At 42.7% G+C, this 19,448-nt stretch overlaps 1 protein-coding gene and 1 pseudogene across 1 annotated transcript in view; both read right to left on the minus strand.

Annotated features, from left to right (window-relative positions):
- Window positions 1-3,465, minus strand: part of LOC146483591 (uncharacterized) — a 99,939-nt gene extending 96,474 nt beyond the window's left edge. Inside the window, exon 1 of the mRNA XM_085105775.1 lies at window positions 2,383-3,465. Coding sequence (XP_084961901.1) covers window positions 2,809-3,339 — 531 coding nt within the window. The 5' untranslated portion in view covers window positions 3,340-3,465 and the 3' untranslated portion in view covers window positions 2,383-2,808. The remainder of the gene's footprint in view (window positions 1-2,382) is intronic.
- Window positions 3,466-7,613: 4,148 nt separating this feature from the next.
- On the minus strand, window positions 7,614-12,515 carry LOC146483604 (uncharacterized; annotated as a pseudogene).
- Between the last annotated feature and the right edge of the window lie 6,933 nt (window positions 12,516-19,448).

The following is a 19,448-nucleotide window of genomic DNA, read 5'->3' on the forward strand; positions in this document are numbered from 1 at the left end:
ATTTTTCAATCAGGCATGAGAAATGGACCAGCAAGCGTGAGCCGGTGTGAGATCGAAGTTTTCAACCCGCGGGCGTAAGAGTTGGCAGGTATTTCCCTGTTAAAAGGTCGATGAAGAAAAATGATGTTAATCTTAAATAAAGTAAAACTGCCACCTGTACTGCGTCACTACAACAAAGTGAGGAGTAAACCTGATTCTTTGTTTACTGTTATCTTACCCCAATAACAATATATATGACAAAAAGAATATCAATTGGTTACATTGTAACTAATGCATAGGCATCCACTCACTCAAGTTACTGATCAATTAATATTGTTTCGTTCTCAAAGACATGCCAAATTATACTGACAACAACACAAGGTCATGTTCAACAGAATGCAGTTAAAAGACAGTCGGTGCTGAGTAGCATCCATACGATTCACAGTAAGGTGTTAAGTTTCAACTTGCAGCCTCGTGCATGGCAGCGGTTTGATATTTAACCAAGGAAGCCGCGTAGTTGGATGGCCTGTTGTTAACGTAGTCGTTCAGAAGGTACTCCTACAGAATCAAATAGGCTCCCTTTGTTACTGGGGGATAACCATCAAAAGAAAAATCGAGAACTACAAAATCGTGAACAGAAAAAACACATGGTAAAACCTTGTTTGAATGAACAAATTTAAACAAAGAACAAGACACCAAAAAACGATCAATATGAGAAGCCAGCGAGTAATCAGAATTAGACCAAGTGAAAGAAACACCGTGCGGATTCAATTTGCGCCAAACATCGATGACACTTTTTGTCCGGCAGCAAAGTATTAGTAGAATGACGATCTAATTTGCTATCAATACAATTAAAGTCACCAGCAATAACACGAGATCCATTAGGAAGAAAATAATCATGTAGATGCTCAAAAAAGGTTTTCCGCTCCGAGACAGTGTTTGGAGCATAGATATTAACAACATTAAGACTCATAGGCCCTAGTAGCACCAATGCACTTAAAACGCGCCCGTCAGAATCAAATAAAAAGCGAGAGATGTGGCCCGTAAAAATCTGGGAGAGACAAATAAAGCTACACCAGCAGATTTGCCTCTCCCAAATGACCAAAAACATTGGCCAGGCCAACACTGGAAATTTCATCTGCGAGCTTCTTAGTAGACACATCTGTTTCTTGTTATAAAAACAAATCATAATTCAGACGCTTAAGCTCACGCAAAACGGTGAATCGCTTAGCAGGGGTGCCAAGACCCCTAACATTTAAAGATACAATTTTCAAAGACATTGGTGCTGCTAGCCCCTAGAGTGACGCCTAGCCCTAACCTTTACAAACTCGTAATCAGAGTCCTCCTCCTTTGTAGAATCGTGATCGTGATGGTAATGCCTACGACTAGACCAATTACGCTCGCCCTCACGAGAGTGATCAAGGTCACGATGGTGATCATGATCCCAGTCCCAATCGTGACCAGATGTGCATTCGCGGTCCCGGTCTCGATCGCGCCCCGAGCCGCACTCCCGCGAGTGCTCAAGCTCACGCTCTGCCTTTTCTTCTAATGCATGTTTTCGGTCCGAGGACGATCTCTGGATACTGGAAGGCGGAGGTTCACTAGCCGCTCTCTTCAGTGGCTTCTTGGGCTGCTGTTGTTTAGCAGAGTCTGACTTCTTGGAATCCTTGGATGATTTCGATTTAGAGGATGGCTTTGATGATGGCTGTCTGGAAGCCGATCCCGCTGCCTTGGCAGCCTTAATGGCCTCCACTTGTTCTGGAGAACGAGAGGCCACGCTGGCATAGGAGGGCGACGCGGCCGGTTCAGAAATGGTCTCATCAGGCTTAAAAGATCAATCGCCATCCTGGCTCACCACGTTTGCGCTGTATAGTATGAAGGGGCAAACAGAAACATCGTGGTCATCACCTAAACAAATAGAATAAAGAGGTGGTGAAGTACAATCTTCAATGCGATGTCCGGGCGCCTTGCAATTAAAACACCAAAGCAAAGCACATTTTGCAGCCACATGGCCAACATCCCCACATCTATGGCACATTTTGGGCTGCGACGGATACCAAATTCGAACCAACTCGCCCACGACAGAAATGGTCAAAGGTATAAGCAAATTTAATCGCATCTTTGCAGTTTGCACGCCGTTTTAAATGTTATCGGCAACTTTATCCTGACGGAGAGAAAAGACCTTACTGTGATGGGATAGACGACAAAAGGGAAAACCGTGTCCGGTAATTCGGTTGGCACATTTTAACAAAGTGGCCAGGTTTGATCTATGAACAAATATATATATGTTATTGAACTAGCGTGAGGTCCGTATTGAGAAAATATTGGTCGAGTTCCTTTTTTTGCAAGTTTATGGACCGAGCCGAAGGCAAGGTCCATAAACTTGCAAAAAAAGAACGAGACCAATATTTTCCCAATACGGACCGAGCAAACTAGTTCAATAAGGTTTTTATTATATAGGCTTTCCCGCTCGGTTGCTTTCTAGTCCGCGTGAAACTTGTTTATGATCAAGTTGTGCGAGAAAAAGTGAAAGGAAGCCTTCTCAATGCTGACGCGTACTCACAAACAAAAACCACGTGGAATAATTCTGATTGGCTCGCGCACGAAAAGGCGACTTTTTATTGGTCAAGGTTTGACACGAAAGTTTGACATGTCTCGTCAATCGAAGTGAAAAAGTTCGAAAAATGAAAATTTAGCTCATTTGAGATTCCGAAGAAAATGCATTTCTTAAAAGTGTTGAATGTTTAAAAGTGTCAACTTTTGAGAAAGAGTGACTATGGAATGAATGAAAATAGATGAAATTGAAGCTTTTGTAGTCAAACTTGCATTTCAATTGTCTTCATCGTCACTTAAAATGGCTCGGCGCTTGCCAAGCGGTGGCTGATCATGATTCGTAATCTGGATGTTAAACGAGCAGTTTTGGAAATTTGCTCCTTGAAAAATAGCCGATCCGGCTTCTTTTGTAGTCGTCATACTGGTACTTTCCACTGTAGATGTTGCCTGTGTATTGCCAACTGCTTGGAGCTCGCTTGTGGTTGTTGAGCGACTGAGGGCTAACGACATTCTTCGTTGATGCTGAATGGAAGCCGATTTGTATGAATCTAAGCTTTTCAGATTTCGATGTCCACTCAGTTGGGCGACGTAATTTTCAGGAACATCTGAATCCAGCAATCGTGAAATGCAGGTCTTTCGAACCGAGTGATTGGTAACGCGTCCTGGCAAACCAGCATTTTGGGCAGCCTTGGTGAGTAGCTTCCCGATTTCATTCTTGCTAAACGGACTTTTCTTGTACCACACTGCATCAGTAGCCTTTCTTTGATGTTTTACGGCCAAGTAGAATGGTGCCTCTGGTTGATTCATCTCGATGGGCTTGTGACTTCTGAACAGCTTATAGTACTTGACTGGGCATCGCTCGTTATCAGTAGCTTGAGCAGTAGGATAAAATGCTCGGTGACCACTTGCTTTGTCCTGCCCCTGGCGCGTCTTCAAGCCTCTCTCAGCTTTCCAGACCAGCATTTCATTGCCCGTGTCCGGGTCAGAAGCCTTCTACTTTCATCTCTTGCTCTAAAGCCAAAATGTAAAGCCAGGAGCCACCAAACTGTGCGCTGTAGAGCAACCGGGTTTTGCTCGCCAAATTCTCCTTCGGCAAAGAGCTTGTCTTCTTCAACAGCGGTGACTTCTCGGCTTGCTTGTGGACGATTGCCTTTCCCTCTCTCCAGGACAAGCTGTTTTCTTTTTGCACTGAGGACTTCTCGGGATAGCTTGAACTCGTCACTTTGAATGAGATTAACTTGTGACCCGTGGGTATTAAGATAACGCTGGATGCTTCGTTGCAGGCAAGTCAGAGTTCCAGGTTCGTATTCGTCGCCATTTTTCTTTTTTACATCTTTAAAAAAAGCGCAGAGCAGCAAATTAAGTTCCACCCAGGGTATGGCCTCAATCTTTCTGAACTCGTTCCGCTGGTGGCAGAATTTTCCCCATATTTTAAGGTCAGATTTGGTTTTCTCTGTAGTGCTTCTGGCCTGCTGTTGCTCAATGAAGTCGCGGTACTCTGAGGCCTTGTCGACGGAATTTTCTTTGGTTTCTTCGTCGAGTTTGTTGTCTTCAGAGCTTGTTTTCGTTCCTTCGTCAGTGCTCTCGGAGTAAAACTCCGACATCACGATTTAAACCGACAGTTCCTACTATATAAAGTTAATTGGAAACAGTTTTTACTTTGCGTTGTCAAAACTGAAACAGTAACCGCTAAACACTTGACGCTAGCGGTCCATCTTAACGGTCTGTATAGGAAAATTCGGACCGTTCAGGGAGCCAATAAAAATGCTCCTTTTCATCGCGGACCAGTTCAGCTATATAATAAAATGATATTCTTCAGCCCCGAAGGCCAAAGAAACAGATATAAAGGCTTTGCAGTTGACTTTCCAACTACCGTTAATCAACATTCTTAATCGACAAAACAACGATACACAGCTGAAACGTTTTGTTAGAAAAACAGTTCCTTTAATGTCTCGATGTTACCAATGAACTGAGTACAAAACTAATGGAATATTCTGAACAAAAACAGTTCTTTAAATGCCAATCCATGAAAGAACAAAACTTTAAGAGTACTCTTAACTCCAGTCTACTTGACAGAAATCTCATATAACATGTAATATAACAGGCGTCTTGATTTGCCTTTGTGATCGCCTTAAAGGAGTCTCTTTCCTGGTATCATCAGAGTTTGGCTGCACCAGTGGTGTCTTTTCAACAGTTGTGGGAATCTCTACACCATTTTTCCTTTTACCACTGTCCTGCACAAAATGTTCAGGGACAACGTTAAAGTTTGACGAATTTCTGGTGACAGTCTCTGATCATTGATCCTTTCGTCTCCTCCGCAACAAAAGGCGTTGGGTTGAATGGTGTACTCAATTTTTTCTGTTTAGGTTGTTTCATAGGAACAGTCTCTCCTGGTTTGATCTTTCTCTCTTGAGCATTCGCCCTTTTGTCAGCATAGATCTTCATCTTTCTGCTTTTGCATAGCATCTCTCTTGGCGAGGCTAGTTGATGCATCATGAAACATAAACTTTTGTTGCTTGCATCAAGTGATTGGTGGTTCATGTAACAGAGTCTTGAGTTTTCTGTTGTTTAGAGCTTCACAGCAGAGACATTTGTTGTGGAATGAGGAGTTACGCGATGTTGGCGCAGAAATCTCTATAACTCTTGTTTCCAATTCTTCCTTTCTATATGAGCAATCCTGATTTTTTTTTCTCAAGAGTCTGTACTACACGTTCAACTTCACCTTTTGCTCTAGGCCAGAATGGTGTGATCCTTCCGTGCTTGAATCCTACATAATTAGGAAAGTCTTCAAATTCATGACCATTGAAGGGTGGGCCATTGTCACTCTTCAAAATATCTGGTACTCCTTGTCTTACAAATATGGCAACTAGTTTAGGTATAACCGCTTTGGTAGATGTTGAGATCAGTAATTTCACTTCAGGAAAACAGCTATAATCGTCTATAACCACCATTATGTAATCTCCACTTGGGAATGGTCCTGCGAAATCAAGGTGCACTGGGAAGTTTGTTCATACGAAGAGGTTCTGGTGATTTTGCTGTCACTGCCTGACATGGATGACAGTTTTGTATTGTCTCTTCTGTCATCTTGGCCATTCATGGGAACCACACTTTGTCTCTTGTAACCTAGATGTGCCAGGTGAACATCAAGCATATTCACCAGGCCCAGTAAGGCAATATAATCGCCCCACTTGCCGTCCATGGACATCCGTTTAAGGTGTATCTTCCATCCACCATGATTCACAAATTCTCTGAAGTGAATGCTGGTAGGAGTGGTTGGGTTACTTCGCAGAAAGCGTACCACATCAGTGCGAAGTTGTGATGTTGTCTGAGGGGGCTTTCCCATATGCTTAAGTTGGTTGCTTATTGCACGAAATAAGCAGGTGCCGTCTTTTGGTTTCGTGGGCTGGCGGTAATTGAGACCTGCACTGGCAAATTCGTTGTCAAGGTTACTTTTTGGCGATTCATTTTGGTTTGCATTATCTCTAAACATCCACTGTAGATTTTCAGGGAAATCCTGAAATCTGTTGGTTTCAGTTGTTGCAGGGTTCAGCAAATCACTTGCCATTTTTTTTCACGTGTGATCCAACTTTATATAAGCAGAGTTACACTGTTACACTGGACATTAAATTCTCAGCAAGCAAGCGAGTAAAAGCACCTCAGTAGGTTTTGTTCTTTTGGGCAGTTGGGGAAATCTTTGTCCCAGTTCTTTTCCTGGAAAAGTGCACTTTCCTCAGAAGATAATAGCTCGCATTCATTTCTAATGAATTTGTTTCTAATCGTCTCCAAGACAGTCTTATACGAGTCAGGTTGGCAGCTAGTGGAATCATAAATGTAAAAACAAAGGTTTAGGATACTTATAATCAGAAGGAACCAGTGCTCTTTGTGGGGCAGGTGTACCAGTATCAATGTTTTTGTACTCCCACAAGGACTTATTGCCAAGGTACTTTCTATACGCATGGCCTCTGTGCTCCAAAGAGGGATACAAATATGACCTTCCCAAGCCAACTAAGTTTACTTCCGATCATGCCGCTTAGTTATCACTTAACTACTGAAAGTAGAAGTAAATAGTGTCACCATTTATCTTTTCACCAGAGATTGTTTGCTGTATGCTTGCATCTAGAACACTCTCCTTCCGACTTGCCTTTGGAAGTAACCCATGTACATTGTAAGTTTCAAAGTGACTTTCCGATTTAGCTTGTCGACTTTCAACTTTGACAAATCTGTTGCCACTTATTTTCCTCTTCTTTTGTTAATTAAGTAATGTCGTCTACTTTAAACCAAGCTTTTTTGTCCTTTCTTGTGACTGGATCATTATATTCAATTTTATATTCGTGTATTGTAGCTGGCATACTCGCCATGTTGAGAAGGTCAACGTGGTGCCTCTCTTCTACTCTGCATGCTTTAACTTAGCTTTTGTGGTTGCTTCATGGCATTCAATTTTGTTTGAATGACGCTGCAGGATAAGCCATTGTAATGATGTGATTTTATGTAAAAATTGTAGTATGTTTCTATTATTGCACTTTTATTATTCTTTAATTTTTTTGCTGTTTAGTTGCACGTTATACGCCAGTTAATTGCACGTGGCAGTGACCAACTCGAAAGCCTAAGCTCGTTTGGTCACTGCGCACATTTTACTTTTCACATTTATGTCATTTAATGCTATCTTTATATTACTTTTCTTATATATTGTAATTTCCTTTTGTTGGGAGCCATTGAAATAGTGCACAATAATAAAAACCTTAAAACCTTAGAAGCATGCATTTCCAACTTCCTTGCGCCATCACCTTTTGTTTCTTTGTAAGTTGTTACTATTATTGGCGCGAACAACAATACAATTTGATGCCTGGTATACGATGCACTTTGATGAGCAGCCAACAATATGATCATCGCCAATGATTAGGGCAGAAACTTCGAATGAGCGTCCATGTTTATTCAACAGAGAATCAAAATGCAAAACTAACACACTCGCGAAGCGAACAGGTAACCAAGGTAACAATAGAGATATGCGAACTATGGTGTGAACTAAAGCGTGAACTATGCACAACGATAAAACTATGCGAGTAATGGCGTGACTTCTTCTTCCTCTCGCTTACAAATGAAGAAAAAAAGGAACAACAAAGCAAAGCGAAGCTAAACTACAGGAAAAATGACAGTCGTGCAATGGGTAAAATTCTCAGCGCACTGGCGAAGTAGCACAGCTTAAGGAGACAAACAAAAACGAAAGTTAATTACGCAGTTCACAACTAAGTTACATAGTCACTAAGATAAGCGGGGCGGCGAGTTGAACGGCTGGACCTGCGTGGACCGGAACTAGCAGAGGAGGAGGTTTGTTCGGAGACTGGAACACTGAAATCGTCTGACAGGGGTGGAGTAAGAGAGTCTCTTCAATCTGCAAGAGGACCAGCCGTAGCGAAGTGGGGAGCGTTTCCCTCCGGAGCTGGAGAAAGCTCGGAATCTGAACAAGTGTCAGCTGCTTGAGGATCTGGAGGTGTAGCGAGCTCGACAGCAACCACAGGGACAAACGGGCTAGGAGGGGGCGGAGGTACAGGAACAGGATTGGTTTCCTCATTAAAGCATTCATCACTACGAGGTTCCACGGCGACATCTTCACAATAGGAATCGGCGTTGTAACGACGGGAGTGGTTGAACGAGGGGTCAACGTGCTCAGGAACACGATAACACTCAGACCGTTTGACGCGATAAGAGGTAGAACGCAACTGAGAACCGGTAAACTTCCGCACATTACACCACAGGCCCTCAACAGAAACCACAAGATATCGATCACGAGCACGATTCTTGGAGCCGTCAGAGGTAATGTAAACGAGATCGCCTACTTCAACAGACGGTGAAGTGGGAGGACTGCGCCCAGGAGCCTTGGATCTCTCGCTAACTGGGTGGTTTCTGAGGCGTGAGGAGTGCTGCTCTCTGAGAAGCTGGAGATCTGTTACAGGAATCTGCCAGTTAGTGAACTGGTCGCGCTGAAGCCACATCTCTCGGGCAGACAATCCTCTGTTGCGGATACGGGTATTGAGATTAGCGGTCGCCACAGCCAAGGAAAGGGGGGAGATTGGGCCACCCCCTGGACAAATACGTAGAAGTTAGTCCCCAAGTTCGGCAATGCACTTTTCAGCCACAGGGTTCTTATAAGGGTTCTTGATACGCCCGACCTCCAACGCAAGACCATATTGCCGAAGAGTTTCATCGCTTGACAATGCGGAAAAGCCAGGAGCGGGATCTACTCTTACGACGGAAGGGGGACCAGCCAGGGGACGCAGCTCAAGGCATAAGCGGAGAAGACCGTTACGAATTGATTCGCGCCGCTCATCATCCAATAAACAGGTGGCTGTGAAGGAGGTTGTAGTCTCGCGGAGGGAACCTTTTTCAGGGAAGAGCACAGGTGGCAACACTGGGAGCACCGGTCCAGGGCTTTGTCAAGGTCCTTCGCGAAGAAGTAACGCTGAGTAACCAGCTTCATCTGGTGGCGCGAAGGATGGTCCAGTTTCACATGTAAGGCGGTGAGAAAGCCATCTATGACAGAGCGAGGGATGACTATACACTCTCTTAGCGGAGAAAAAGGTTCATCTCGTCTAACAACAAGGAGACCGTCACGAGAAATGGAGACTGAGTTCAGGTAACGCTTGACGTCCTTGATGTTTGTCAATTTCATTGAGAGACGAGTACCTTGCTTAAGATGAGAGTGAACTCGTCTGAGATCCGGACACTCTAATTGAGTTTGAAGCCAGGCGGCACGACTTGTAAAGGGCAGAGAGGCCTGTCCGGACAGTATGTCTTGAACAGAAATAGGGCGAACAGCCAAGTCCTCAGCTTCTGACACGAATGAACAAACCTGGCAACGGGGGACATCACAGGCAGGGGCGTTTCGACTGGCGAAATCAGAAGGGAGGTTCGCAGAGCCAGCTAAGTGGAGCAGTGAGACTTGGTAACGACTAACTGCTGTTAAGAAAGACGTCACACGAGGGCTGGAAGAAAACTGACCCCGGCATAACTTTTCGAAGGCTTGTACACAAGGCTTGCTGTCAGTTAGGACATAAGACTTCGGATTGGCTTGGATTATGTAAGGAGCAAAATGCTTGACAGCGGCAGCAATAGACAGAGCCTCTATTTCACAGGGCAACCAGGAGGCTTGATGTTTTTTGAACTTAGCACTGAAGGAGCCGGCGAGATGCAGTTTCTGGTTGCGAAGAACATAGAGGGTGGCGCCAAGTCCACTCATCTTGATGGAACCATCGGTTACGATCCATAGCTGATCCTCAGGCTTTGGCAGGGTGATGGATTTGTTGGAAGTAAGCACCTCTTGGCGAGAGCAGAAACATACAAGGAGCTCATCAGACCAGGTCACTGTGTCCTGAGATTGGCGGCCAGCCGCAAGAGACTCAAGAGGAGCGAGGTACTTAGCGCAGCCACTCAAGACTCGTCCAAGCATTTTATAGGAACCAACAAAGGAGCGGAGACCGCGAACATTCTTGGGAGGCTCACACGACGCTAGAGCAGCTACACGATGAGGTGAAGCACGGATAGAGCCTTGGCACCATATCCAACCGAGAATGGTGGTGGAGGCAGGACAAACGACGGTCTTTTCGGGGGAAAGGCGCAGATTACAGCGGTCTAAAGCGGAAAGGACCTTCCGCCAGTTCATGAGGAGCTCTTGAGGAGTATCCCCGCAGCAGTAAAGGTCGTCGGCTATCTTAGCAACGCACCCTTCTTGTAGGAGGTCGCCAAGGACACGGCACATCAACTCTTCTAAGGCTGTCTGGGAACCAGGGATACCCATGGCACAACGTGTGTAGACGCGGACCCCTTTAAAAGGGGTAACTACGCCGCAATACTTTATTGAATCCTTTGAAAGAGGAATTTGATTAAAAGCCTTGGATAGATCGGAGACCACGATGTACTTCCAGCGGGCGATCTTTAGAAGGGTGGAATCTACGTCTGGCATTAGCGAAGGTTGAGGTTTGCTGTAACGGCCTACATCGGTAAAGGCTGTGACCAGGCGAAAGCCACCATTTTTCTTTTTCACCAGGAAAGAAGGGTTGAGGTACTCGACAACAACCTTCAGGTCTTCGGGGCGGCGGAAGACACCTTGAGCCTCTAGTTCATCGAACTTGCTCTGGAGCAGATCAAGTTGATCTCGCGAGTACTGTGGAACGCGGCCTTTGCGCTGGGGAGGCTCTACAGGACCCATGTTCACAATTCCTTTGATGGGACCAGCTGTTCCGTTATAACCGGGGATGCGAGGATCGAAGACAATTTGAAATTCCTTCAGAAGAGAGTTGAAAGAAGCTTTCTGAGAGGAGGACAATAAACCATCAGGATCTACTGACACTGACTCGGCAGGCGTAAGGAGAGGTGCCGTTAGCATACTCGGTGCCGGGTAAGTTTCGACCGGAGAAGGATCTGAAGCAGGATCAGGAACGGTCAGGCGCGCTTGGCAGAACTGATCGTTCTTACGAATCAGCAAGGGCTCATCAGTGTCATTGAGAAGTCTCAGTTTACCCCCGACAGCTTGGACGATGACGGGTTGTGGCCATGCGTGTGTAGGTTTACGGTGATTAGATGAGACTGAGTCAGTACGAGGCTCAATGGCGAGTGGAGAATCTTTAAGAAACTCAGAAGGGGCGTCGACTTCAAGGAACTCACCAGGCCAGACAGTAGTGTTGGCGCAAGGAGCACGTAGAAGGTGACAGGCTCTAACAGCATGATGGGCTTGAGAGATCTGAGAAGAATCATAAGATGCTACATCACACCCAGCAATAATGATCTCATGTTTGGCAGGGCGAACAGCTATGTCATTTGAAGTCATGAAGGGAGTCCCAGCTAGTATATCCACGTCTAAGTCCTCTACAACAAGGGCCTCCAGCATAAGGGATCTGCCACGGCGAACCAGCTGGAGACGGGTCTCACCAACCACGGACAACGGAGTACGACCATCAGCTTGTAGGGCGGTCTGGGTGCTTTTAGTGACCTTTGCACCGATGTGTTTGGCTAGAGAAGCCCTCATCATGTTCGTTTCAGCGCCAGTATCAATAGTTAAACGTAAAGGATGGTGACGAAAAGAGGCGTGAAGAAACGGAGACTGGGATATATTAACACGTCGGGAAACGGTTGACTCCATTGTAGGAAGGACACCAGGGCCACAATTCTGCATCACGGGTGTGTCTAGGGGAACTGGAGACTCCACTGGGTCGGAATTCTGACAACAATCACAACGATGCGCGATGTTCCGTTTGAGAAGCAGAGCGGAGGATTTTAGATTCATCGCTGGTGTGAAGCTCGTCGAGAAGTGAATCAAGTGCTTGGGAAATTTCCGGTTTCACGGAAGCGAGAGATCTGCAACGTAACTCAGTGCCATAGCACTGTTTGACAAGCCGAGGTAGGTTTGGATGTAGCAAACGAAGCCAAGTTAACACGATAAAATTTTCTAGAGAAGGCGAAAGTTCCTCGTCGGCCACAGGAGCCTCACCGTGATGAGTAATACCGCTAGAAGTTGTGAGAAGATTATCCTCAACGAAGGCCATCAAGCTTTGGAACAAATCCTCTGGACGTTGCTCAGGTTTCAGAGAAATATACACGAGATCTAAGAACCGTGAACCAGTGGACTGAAGGCCATAATGCTGTCGGATCGCTTGCCAAACGCCGTTTATAGAAGTTGAGTTCTTAACGATGGAATTCCTAGAAATAATTGGAGAATAGTTCGCTATTTGACCAAGCATCATTTCCAGATGTGTCACCTTCTGAGCTGCAGTTCTTCTTCGGGCCGCAGGAACAGATTCAGGATCATTCGAGAAACCGCGAAGAGGCGAAGCATTCGTTTTCTTACCCCAGGACGAACCATCGGTAAGAAAATCTGCAAAATTAGGATCGAGGGACAAAATATACTTTAGGTTGTTCTCCCAAGCCTCAATTGAAGTAATTGTTTCGTTCGAGGTTAGCGACCACTGTTTCGGCGCTCTATGGGAAGTCATCTTGAAGAGTTAAACTCATGAAATTCAGACACAATCGATCGAAGGGGCGAAAAGAACACTTTGACGTCTTTTGTGGGTCCGTTGAACCGAAACGCTGCCACCACACCAATGATTAGGGCAGAAACTTCGAACGAGCGTCCACGTTTATTCAACAGAGAATCAAAATGCAAAACTAACACACTCGCGAAGCGAACAGGTAACCAAGGTAACAATAGAGGTATGCTAACTATGGTGTGAACTAAAGCGTGAACTATGCACAACGATAAAACTATGCGAGTAATGGCGCATGGATTTCTTTTACTTCATGCTGGTAGCTTTTCCATTCCCGGTACACTCTTTGCCTCAAGTTCCCTTCAGATTTCTTTGCTCGGTCCACAAAGATTCTTGTTCCGCTTAAAACGCTGAAAAGAGCATCATAAACATCGTGCAATGGTACATTTTTCTGCCACCATATCAAGAATTTTGAAACAAAATGAATTGTTGAATTTTTAGCGCTGTTTTCTCAAATCAATTTTTTTACTTGAAGGGGACACTTTAAAGAGCTAAACCTCAAAGGGAATTTGTTCGTTTGTTTTCAAATTTGGACAGTAGCTAGTTTAACATATGAACAACAAAAAACAAGTCGAATTTTTCCTTTCTAAATATTTTTTCTCCGAGAGCGATTTTTGTGCAATCACTCCACATTTTTTTTAAACCAACTTCGAAAAATGTTTTGTAACTTTTCACTGCAATTGAATATGGCAAAATGCAGACACGTCTTTTTAGCGCTTTGGGTCCTGAAACTGAGGAGCAAATAGCGAAAAACAAAAGTCACTTTGACTTGTATCTTTCAAAAGGTGATTCGAACGTTCACATTTAGAGGTCGTGAAAAATTCGGCAATTCATTTTATTTAAAAATTCTTGGTATAGTTTGATAGCCAGCTCTATAAGCTTTAATTTGATATAGGGGTTTATATAACTACAGTTTAAACCAGACGCACTACATCGCTTTGACACGTATACCCCTAAAGGTATATGGTAATGTTACGTTAAATAACCATAAGTAATCAAGAAATGTTTTATCTCAAAGTGTTCAAGATTTGCATTTCTAAAGGGAAGAAACATTCATTTGAGGGGAGCGTTTTGGAAACTGTTTCTCTACCCGTTCCCCCCTCTCTTTTTTGGCAACTTATTATCCTTTGTATGAAGAGCAAGATATGCCTTTGGTTCGCTTTCCTGTGCAAAACTGATTTTCTTCCACAAGTGCACCGTTTATATGCTTCATTATGCAACGAGCTTTGTTTGCATGACTATAACAAATACAGTATTGCAAAAGCTATTCATAACTAATTATTGATTTTTTAACTAATTCTTAAGATAATTTAAAATAAAATAAACTAATGAAAAAAATAAATAAATAAAGTAACTGAAGTCTTTGCTTATTTTAATCAATTCATACAGTAGAAGGAATCATTCCGGAAAAAAGTTTCTGTAAATTCGAAGCACAAGGAAACAAATGAAGTTAATTGAGTGATACAATACAATACAATGCAATATTTATTTTGCCATATATATATATAACATTTACAGATGGGAAAAAAAATCAAGAAAATTGATGAAAGAAAATAAATGGCGAGAAAACCTGAAAGAAACCACGAGGCTTATAACAAGTCAGGCTTCCTCACTTAAAATAACTAATCTTATCTTAGAATTACAATATGGACTTATGGTAATTAACTTTGACCGCGTTCACATACACACATATAGAGTGAGTTAGTTAAGAATTACAGCCTTACAGAAGTTAATACCTAGAAAGAAGAAATTCTTTAAGCTTTCTTTTAAAAGAAGCGGAGGAGGGAGAGCTAGTTATGTCAGAATTTAGCGAATTATAAAAGTTTGGACCTTGAAAGTAAATTGAAAACTTCCTGGTGTTCGTTCTGCACAGTGGCAAGCGGAAGGACTGCGCATTCCTGGTGATCCCTAGTGATTCTTAGTGATCATAAAATAGTCAGTTGAGTTCATTATATGCAATAGCAAAGTTTTTTTTGCTAATAGTCGTGGAAATGGAAGGCTAGGTTCTATTTTAATAAAGAATATATCTCTTAAAGAAGAGCAGTTTGGGCAATCTAATAAAAAGTGAATTTCATGTTGAATGGTTTTACAGTTGCAAACATTACACACCCTTTTATGGCGTTCCATTACGGAGAAAATCTTCAAAACATACAGAAATAAATCAAACCGCATACATATAAATCGAACTTACACAAATATCAATCCAATGGTACAAAAATAATTTGAACCGCATGCATATAAATCGAACTTACACAAATATCAATTGAACCGTAAAAAAATAAATCGAGCCGCATACACATAAATTTAACTTACACAAATATCAATCGAACCGCATACACATAAATCAAACTTACACAGATATCAATCGAACCATACAAATGTCAGTCCAACCGCATACATATAAATCAAACATATCGTACAAAAATATATAAATAGAACTTTCAAAAGCTGGTCAGCAGGTAGCAAAAATGGGCATGGGCTTAGGACCTTCCTGGCACTAGCGTGATGTGTTGTTTTGACGTATATGAAAATGTCGGTGAGAAACCAGCTCACCCATTACAAATTGGGAGAAATTTTTTGTTCTTTGCAAGACTTATTAGTGCTTTCACTTTACGCAAGCTTGTCGTTCGACTCTGCTGAATTCCTTTCAAGATGCCTCGATGGTTTCGAAAGAACTCTGAGCATTTTGTCTTCAAGACTATGCATTTCGTATTTGTCCGAAGTGCAACTACTTTCTGACCTCGACACTCCCTTATTTCTTGTCAGTCAACAAAGGCAACATTGTGAGGACTTATCTTATTTCGCTTTGCATGAAGAGGAGGAAGAACAACTTTCAACTGGCAGAGTGGGTGTTGTGAGATCAGGTGTTCCAGGCCGCCCGAGGCTCTGTAATTGAGAAGATATGTTGGAAGTACTTTGTAATGGAGCTGGATTTCGCTGGGCTGCCATAGCAAGAAACGTTCGTGTGTCTGAAAGAACTTTGCGGAGGAGGAGGCAGAAGTTTGGGGTCATTAGCTTAACAGAATCATTTACTGACATAGATAATATCTAACCGGACGAAATTGTTAGAGAAATTTTGCATGTGAATCCGAGAATTGGGTTAAGATTGGTGCAAGGTGCTCTATGTCAACGAGGAATAACAGTTCAGCGACGCTGCATACTGGGGGCAATGCGAAGAGTGGACCCATTGATGATAACCCTGAGGGCATCAAGAACTATTATCAGGCAACGGTACTCTTTGCCATGCCCAAACGCTTTATGGTAAGATTCTTATCTTTTTTCATATGCCTGTACATTTTTAAAACGGTCATTATTTATTGGGTCGGGCAGGATCAATCCAAGAAAATACCTATGACCCACCCTCTTACCGTCGATTGCATCTACCCGTGAATGCACGCGCCCAAAACATGTTTTCATGTGACGTCAAACGTCTGAGTTTCAGGTGTCAAACTTTAAAGTTTTCCCACCCAAATGTGAAGTTTTACTTCTCGACACTGATCGCAGTGCCACTGCTCAAAGGGAAGATGTTTTCAATCAACAAGAAAGGACAAAATTATCAGAAAGGCGTCCAAGCGATTTACGTAGTCAAGTGAAGGAACTTGCGCAGGATTATTCTTTTTCAGAAGTTGGGAGGAGATTACGCATCAGCAAGGGTGCAGTACATCTTGACTGGAAGCACGGCTCCCAAACAATCGAATCACGTTCGAACAGTTCCTAGGTGTACTTTCCAAGACTCTATTCTGTTGGAGACCATGGTGCAAGCAAGTGGTTCGTCCTCTCTTAAATAACCTTTTGACTCCTGTCATGTTTCCATAGATTTTGCAGAAATTAAATTCTTCCAAGACCGTTAAAATTCACCAAAATGCGCAGTAGACAAATGATAGTGTTGGCTTCCAAAATTAACTGCATATTAAACTGGAATGATTAAACAAATGTTTTTCGACGTAAAATAATATGGTTACCTATTAATTATTTGCCGAAAAACAGACTTGAACGCAAAAATTGCTAAAATTCACGGCATGTTGATGAAGACCTTTGGCATATCAAATTTCAACCCGCTTATGCAAATTGTCCTTGATTACGCATCTGTCGCTTCTCAAACGCATACATAAATTGAGAAAGACACAAAAATCAGCAAAAAGCGTTTCCAACAAAACGTTTTATTGAAATAAACAATACAGTTGCTATTAGAGGCAAAAAAAACTCTCAGTTTTTTTGTGTGTGCAAAGACGCATGTAAAATTTGAAGACGCTCCGTGTTTGTACAAAGCGATCACTCACAGTAAATTCGGGCACGTTTGCAATGAAAATTACAGAAGTTAAAGAATTCTGGTTCAAATCATCACTTAAACTATTTGTAGAAAGCAAATCAACATCGGAAAACATCATTTACCGTGTTGTCGCCATTGTCCTGGTCTTGTAAAGTCCGTTTGAAGCCCGAGGTTCAGTTTTAATAATTGAGCCGTATAATTTTCGGTGGCGGTGTAGAAATTGCGCTCGCTGTTGACGTAAAACCATTGCTTGGTAATTCACCAGCATAGATCAATAAGTCTTCATCCACGTCTCTGAGAAAGTCCTCGATTTTTTTTCGGCTCTTCATATCAGTGAAGAGATTTTTGCTGATTTCTTGACCACACTAACAGTAAACGGTTAAGAGAACAGATAAGAGTGAACCACACATTTGGGCGGGAGAACTTCTAAGTTTGACACCCCAAACTCAGACGTTTGACATCACGTGAAAACATATTTCTCGCGCGTGCATTCATGGGTAGATGCAATCGACGGTATCCCCCCTCCCCCTTTTCATATGTACTGACCGGTCCCTTAGGCCTTGGCTATCACAAATAATGAATTTTGTAAAAGTGGCATTTGAAATCTACGTTATTTTTTCCAGCATTTTTACGTTCTCTGTGTGCATCTATTTCAAAATTCATTTAAAGGGCTACATTGTAAAGGAGAAAAAGTAATTATTTTGATTACTTTCTTCTTTGGCACAAATATAATACATCTTCTAGATGTTTAAACAATGGCTGCAGTCGCATCTACGACGTAACTTGTCAAGTTATGTGACATGATACCTAACTGTAGTTAGTGCTTTCGGTCGACTTTGCAGTCACACCACGCAGTTAACTACAGTTAGTTCTAATTAGCCTATGGATGACGTCAGAATTAAGAGGTTCGTGACGGCCCTTATTGTTGATCCGTGAAATGTCAACATGGTTGACCGACGTAAATTATGTCTAGTTTTTCTTCTTTATTTTTTCCAGATGGCAAACCGTCAGAGAAAAATGCGAAATAAGCTGAGAATTTTAACGGTTGCTTGCAGCAAATACAAGGACAGCTGCACAAAAGCTTGAAGACTACACGTGTTGCCACCTTGTTGTGTGTAAATTTTTTGTTTGTTGTTCTTGGTTTTCCCCTCGCTTCACGATTGGTTTTTATTTTGCATATTTATATATGCTCATCTCACTTGTGTGAAAAGAATTGTCACATTCTGATTGGTTGTTTGTTTGTAAACTTAAGACTAACCCATGAACCCTGCTTAGGCATAACTATAGCTAGTCTGTATTGTTTTGGATCACCCAGGCGTAAATTTTGTAACTATAGTTAGAATGAACAGAGAAGCGGTCGTTTTACCGAAATAGCTAACTATAGTTATTCCCGTCTCAACTATAGTTAGTATCCCAGATGTGACTGCAGCCAATGTAATCAAAGGTTGTACGTTGCACTCTGGAAAGTAAAGTCAACATACTGAGGGGTTCTTTTGAGAGTTAAATAAGAGATATTATATCGTTCATTTTAAGCATCTTGATGGTAACCATAAATTGATTCAGGCATATCGCACAGTAATCCATGGGGGAACAGATGGCTTCTCGAGGCTAGTGGTGTTTCTAAGAGCAACAACTAGCAATTGGGCATGCACAGTGTTGAGCTACTTTCAAGAAGCTGTAAATCTTCATAACCTCCCTTCCCGTGTAGCCACTGACCTGGGCATGGAAAACATAGAGGTAGCATAGTACATGTTACAAGGAAGGGGTCTTTATCATGGCAGCATTATTACTGGAGCATCTGTTCACAACCAGAGAATTGAGAGACTGGCATGAAGAAAACGGCATTGTCTGTTGCTGTTTTGCAAACATTTTTTCATATCTTGAGTCACTGATCCTTGGCACAACAAATGAGGTCATCTCCTTGCCTTGCACTCCATTTATGTGACCCTGATAAATAAAGCACTTGATGAACTTCGTAATTCCTGGAACTGTCACTCCCTCAGCACAGATGGTAATCTCACTCCAAGACAACTGTGGATTCAAGGCATGGCTGATCCTTTCAATTCAGGTTATGCACCTGTAGCAAGTGTGCATAATGCAGCTGAAGTGGATTAGGATGATTATGGTATTGATGAGAGTGGTCCAGGACCCGAATTACGGACTGATTACAGTGTTTCAGTGCCAGGTTCACCCAATCAGCTATCAGAGGAACAACTTCAGCAGCTACAGGAAGTGGTTGATGCTGCAAGACAGGCAGGTGACAGGGATGGTTTAGTTGGATTTTAATGGTTCTATTCAGTTAGCAGCAAATGAACTATTAAGTTATGCATAATAGGAAACATGTTCTTTTGATAACCTACTGCCTTTAACAGTTCCAGACTGCATTTCTGTGAGGGTTACATTATCAGTGCAAGTGTCTGCTATTTGATGATCTCATGTTTTAGGCCCTTACTGGTAAAAGCACCCACATGACATATTATTGTAAGAATGAGAATGCACAATTAGTCATGGTGATTTGGAGAGAGAAATCAGTCTTTGGGGGGAGGGGGGTGGGAATTCTACTGACTGCATGTATACAGTGGCTGTGGAAGAACAATCTGAACTTTACTTCT

This window comes from Pavona decussata, unplaced genomic scaffold (genome assembly GCF_977016875.1).
Source record: "Pavona decussata unplaced genomic scaffold, jaPavDecu1.1 SCAFFOLD_38, whole genome shotgun sequence".
In the NCBI taxonomy this organism is placed as follows: Eukaryota; Metazoa; Cnidaria; class Anthozoa; order Scleractinia; family Agariciidae; genus Pavona; species Pavona decussata.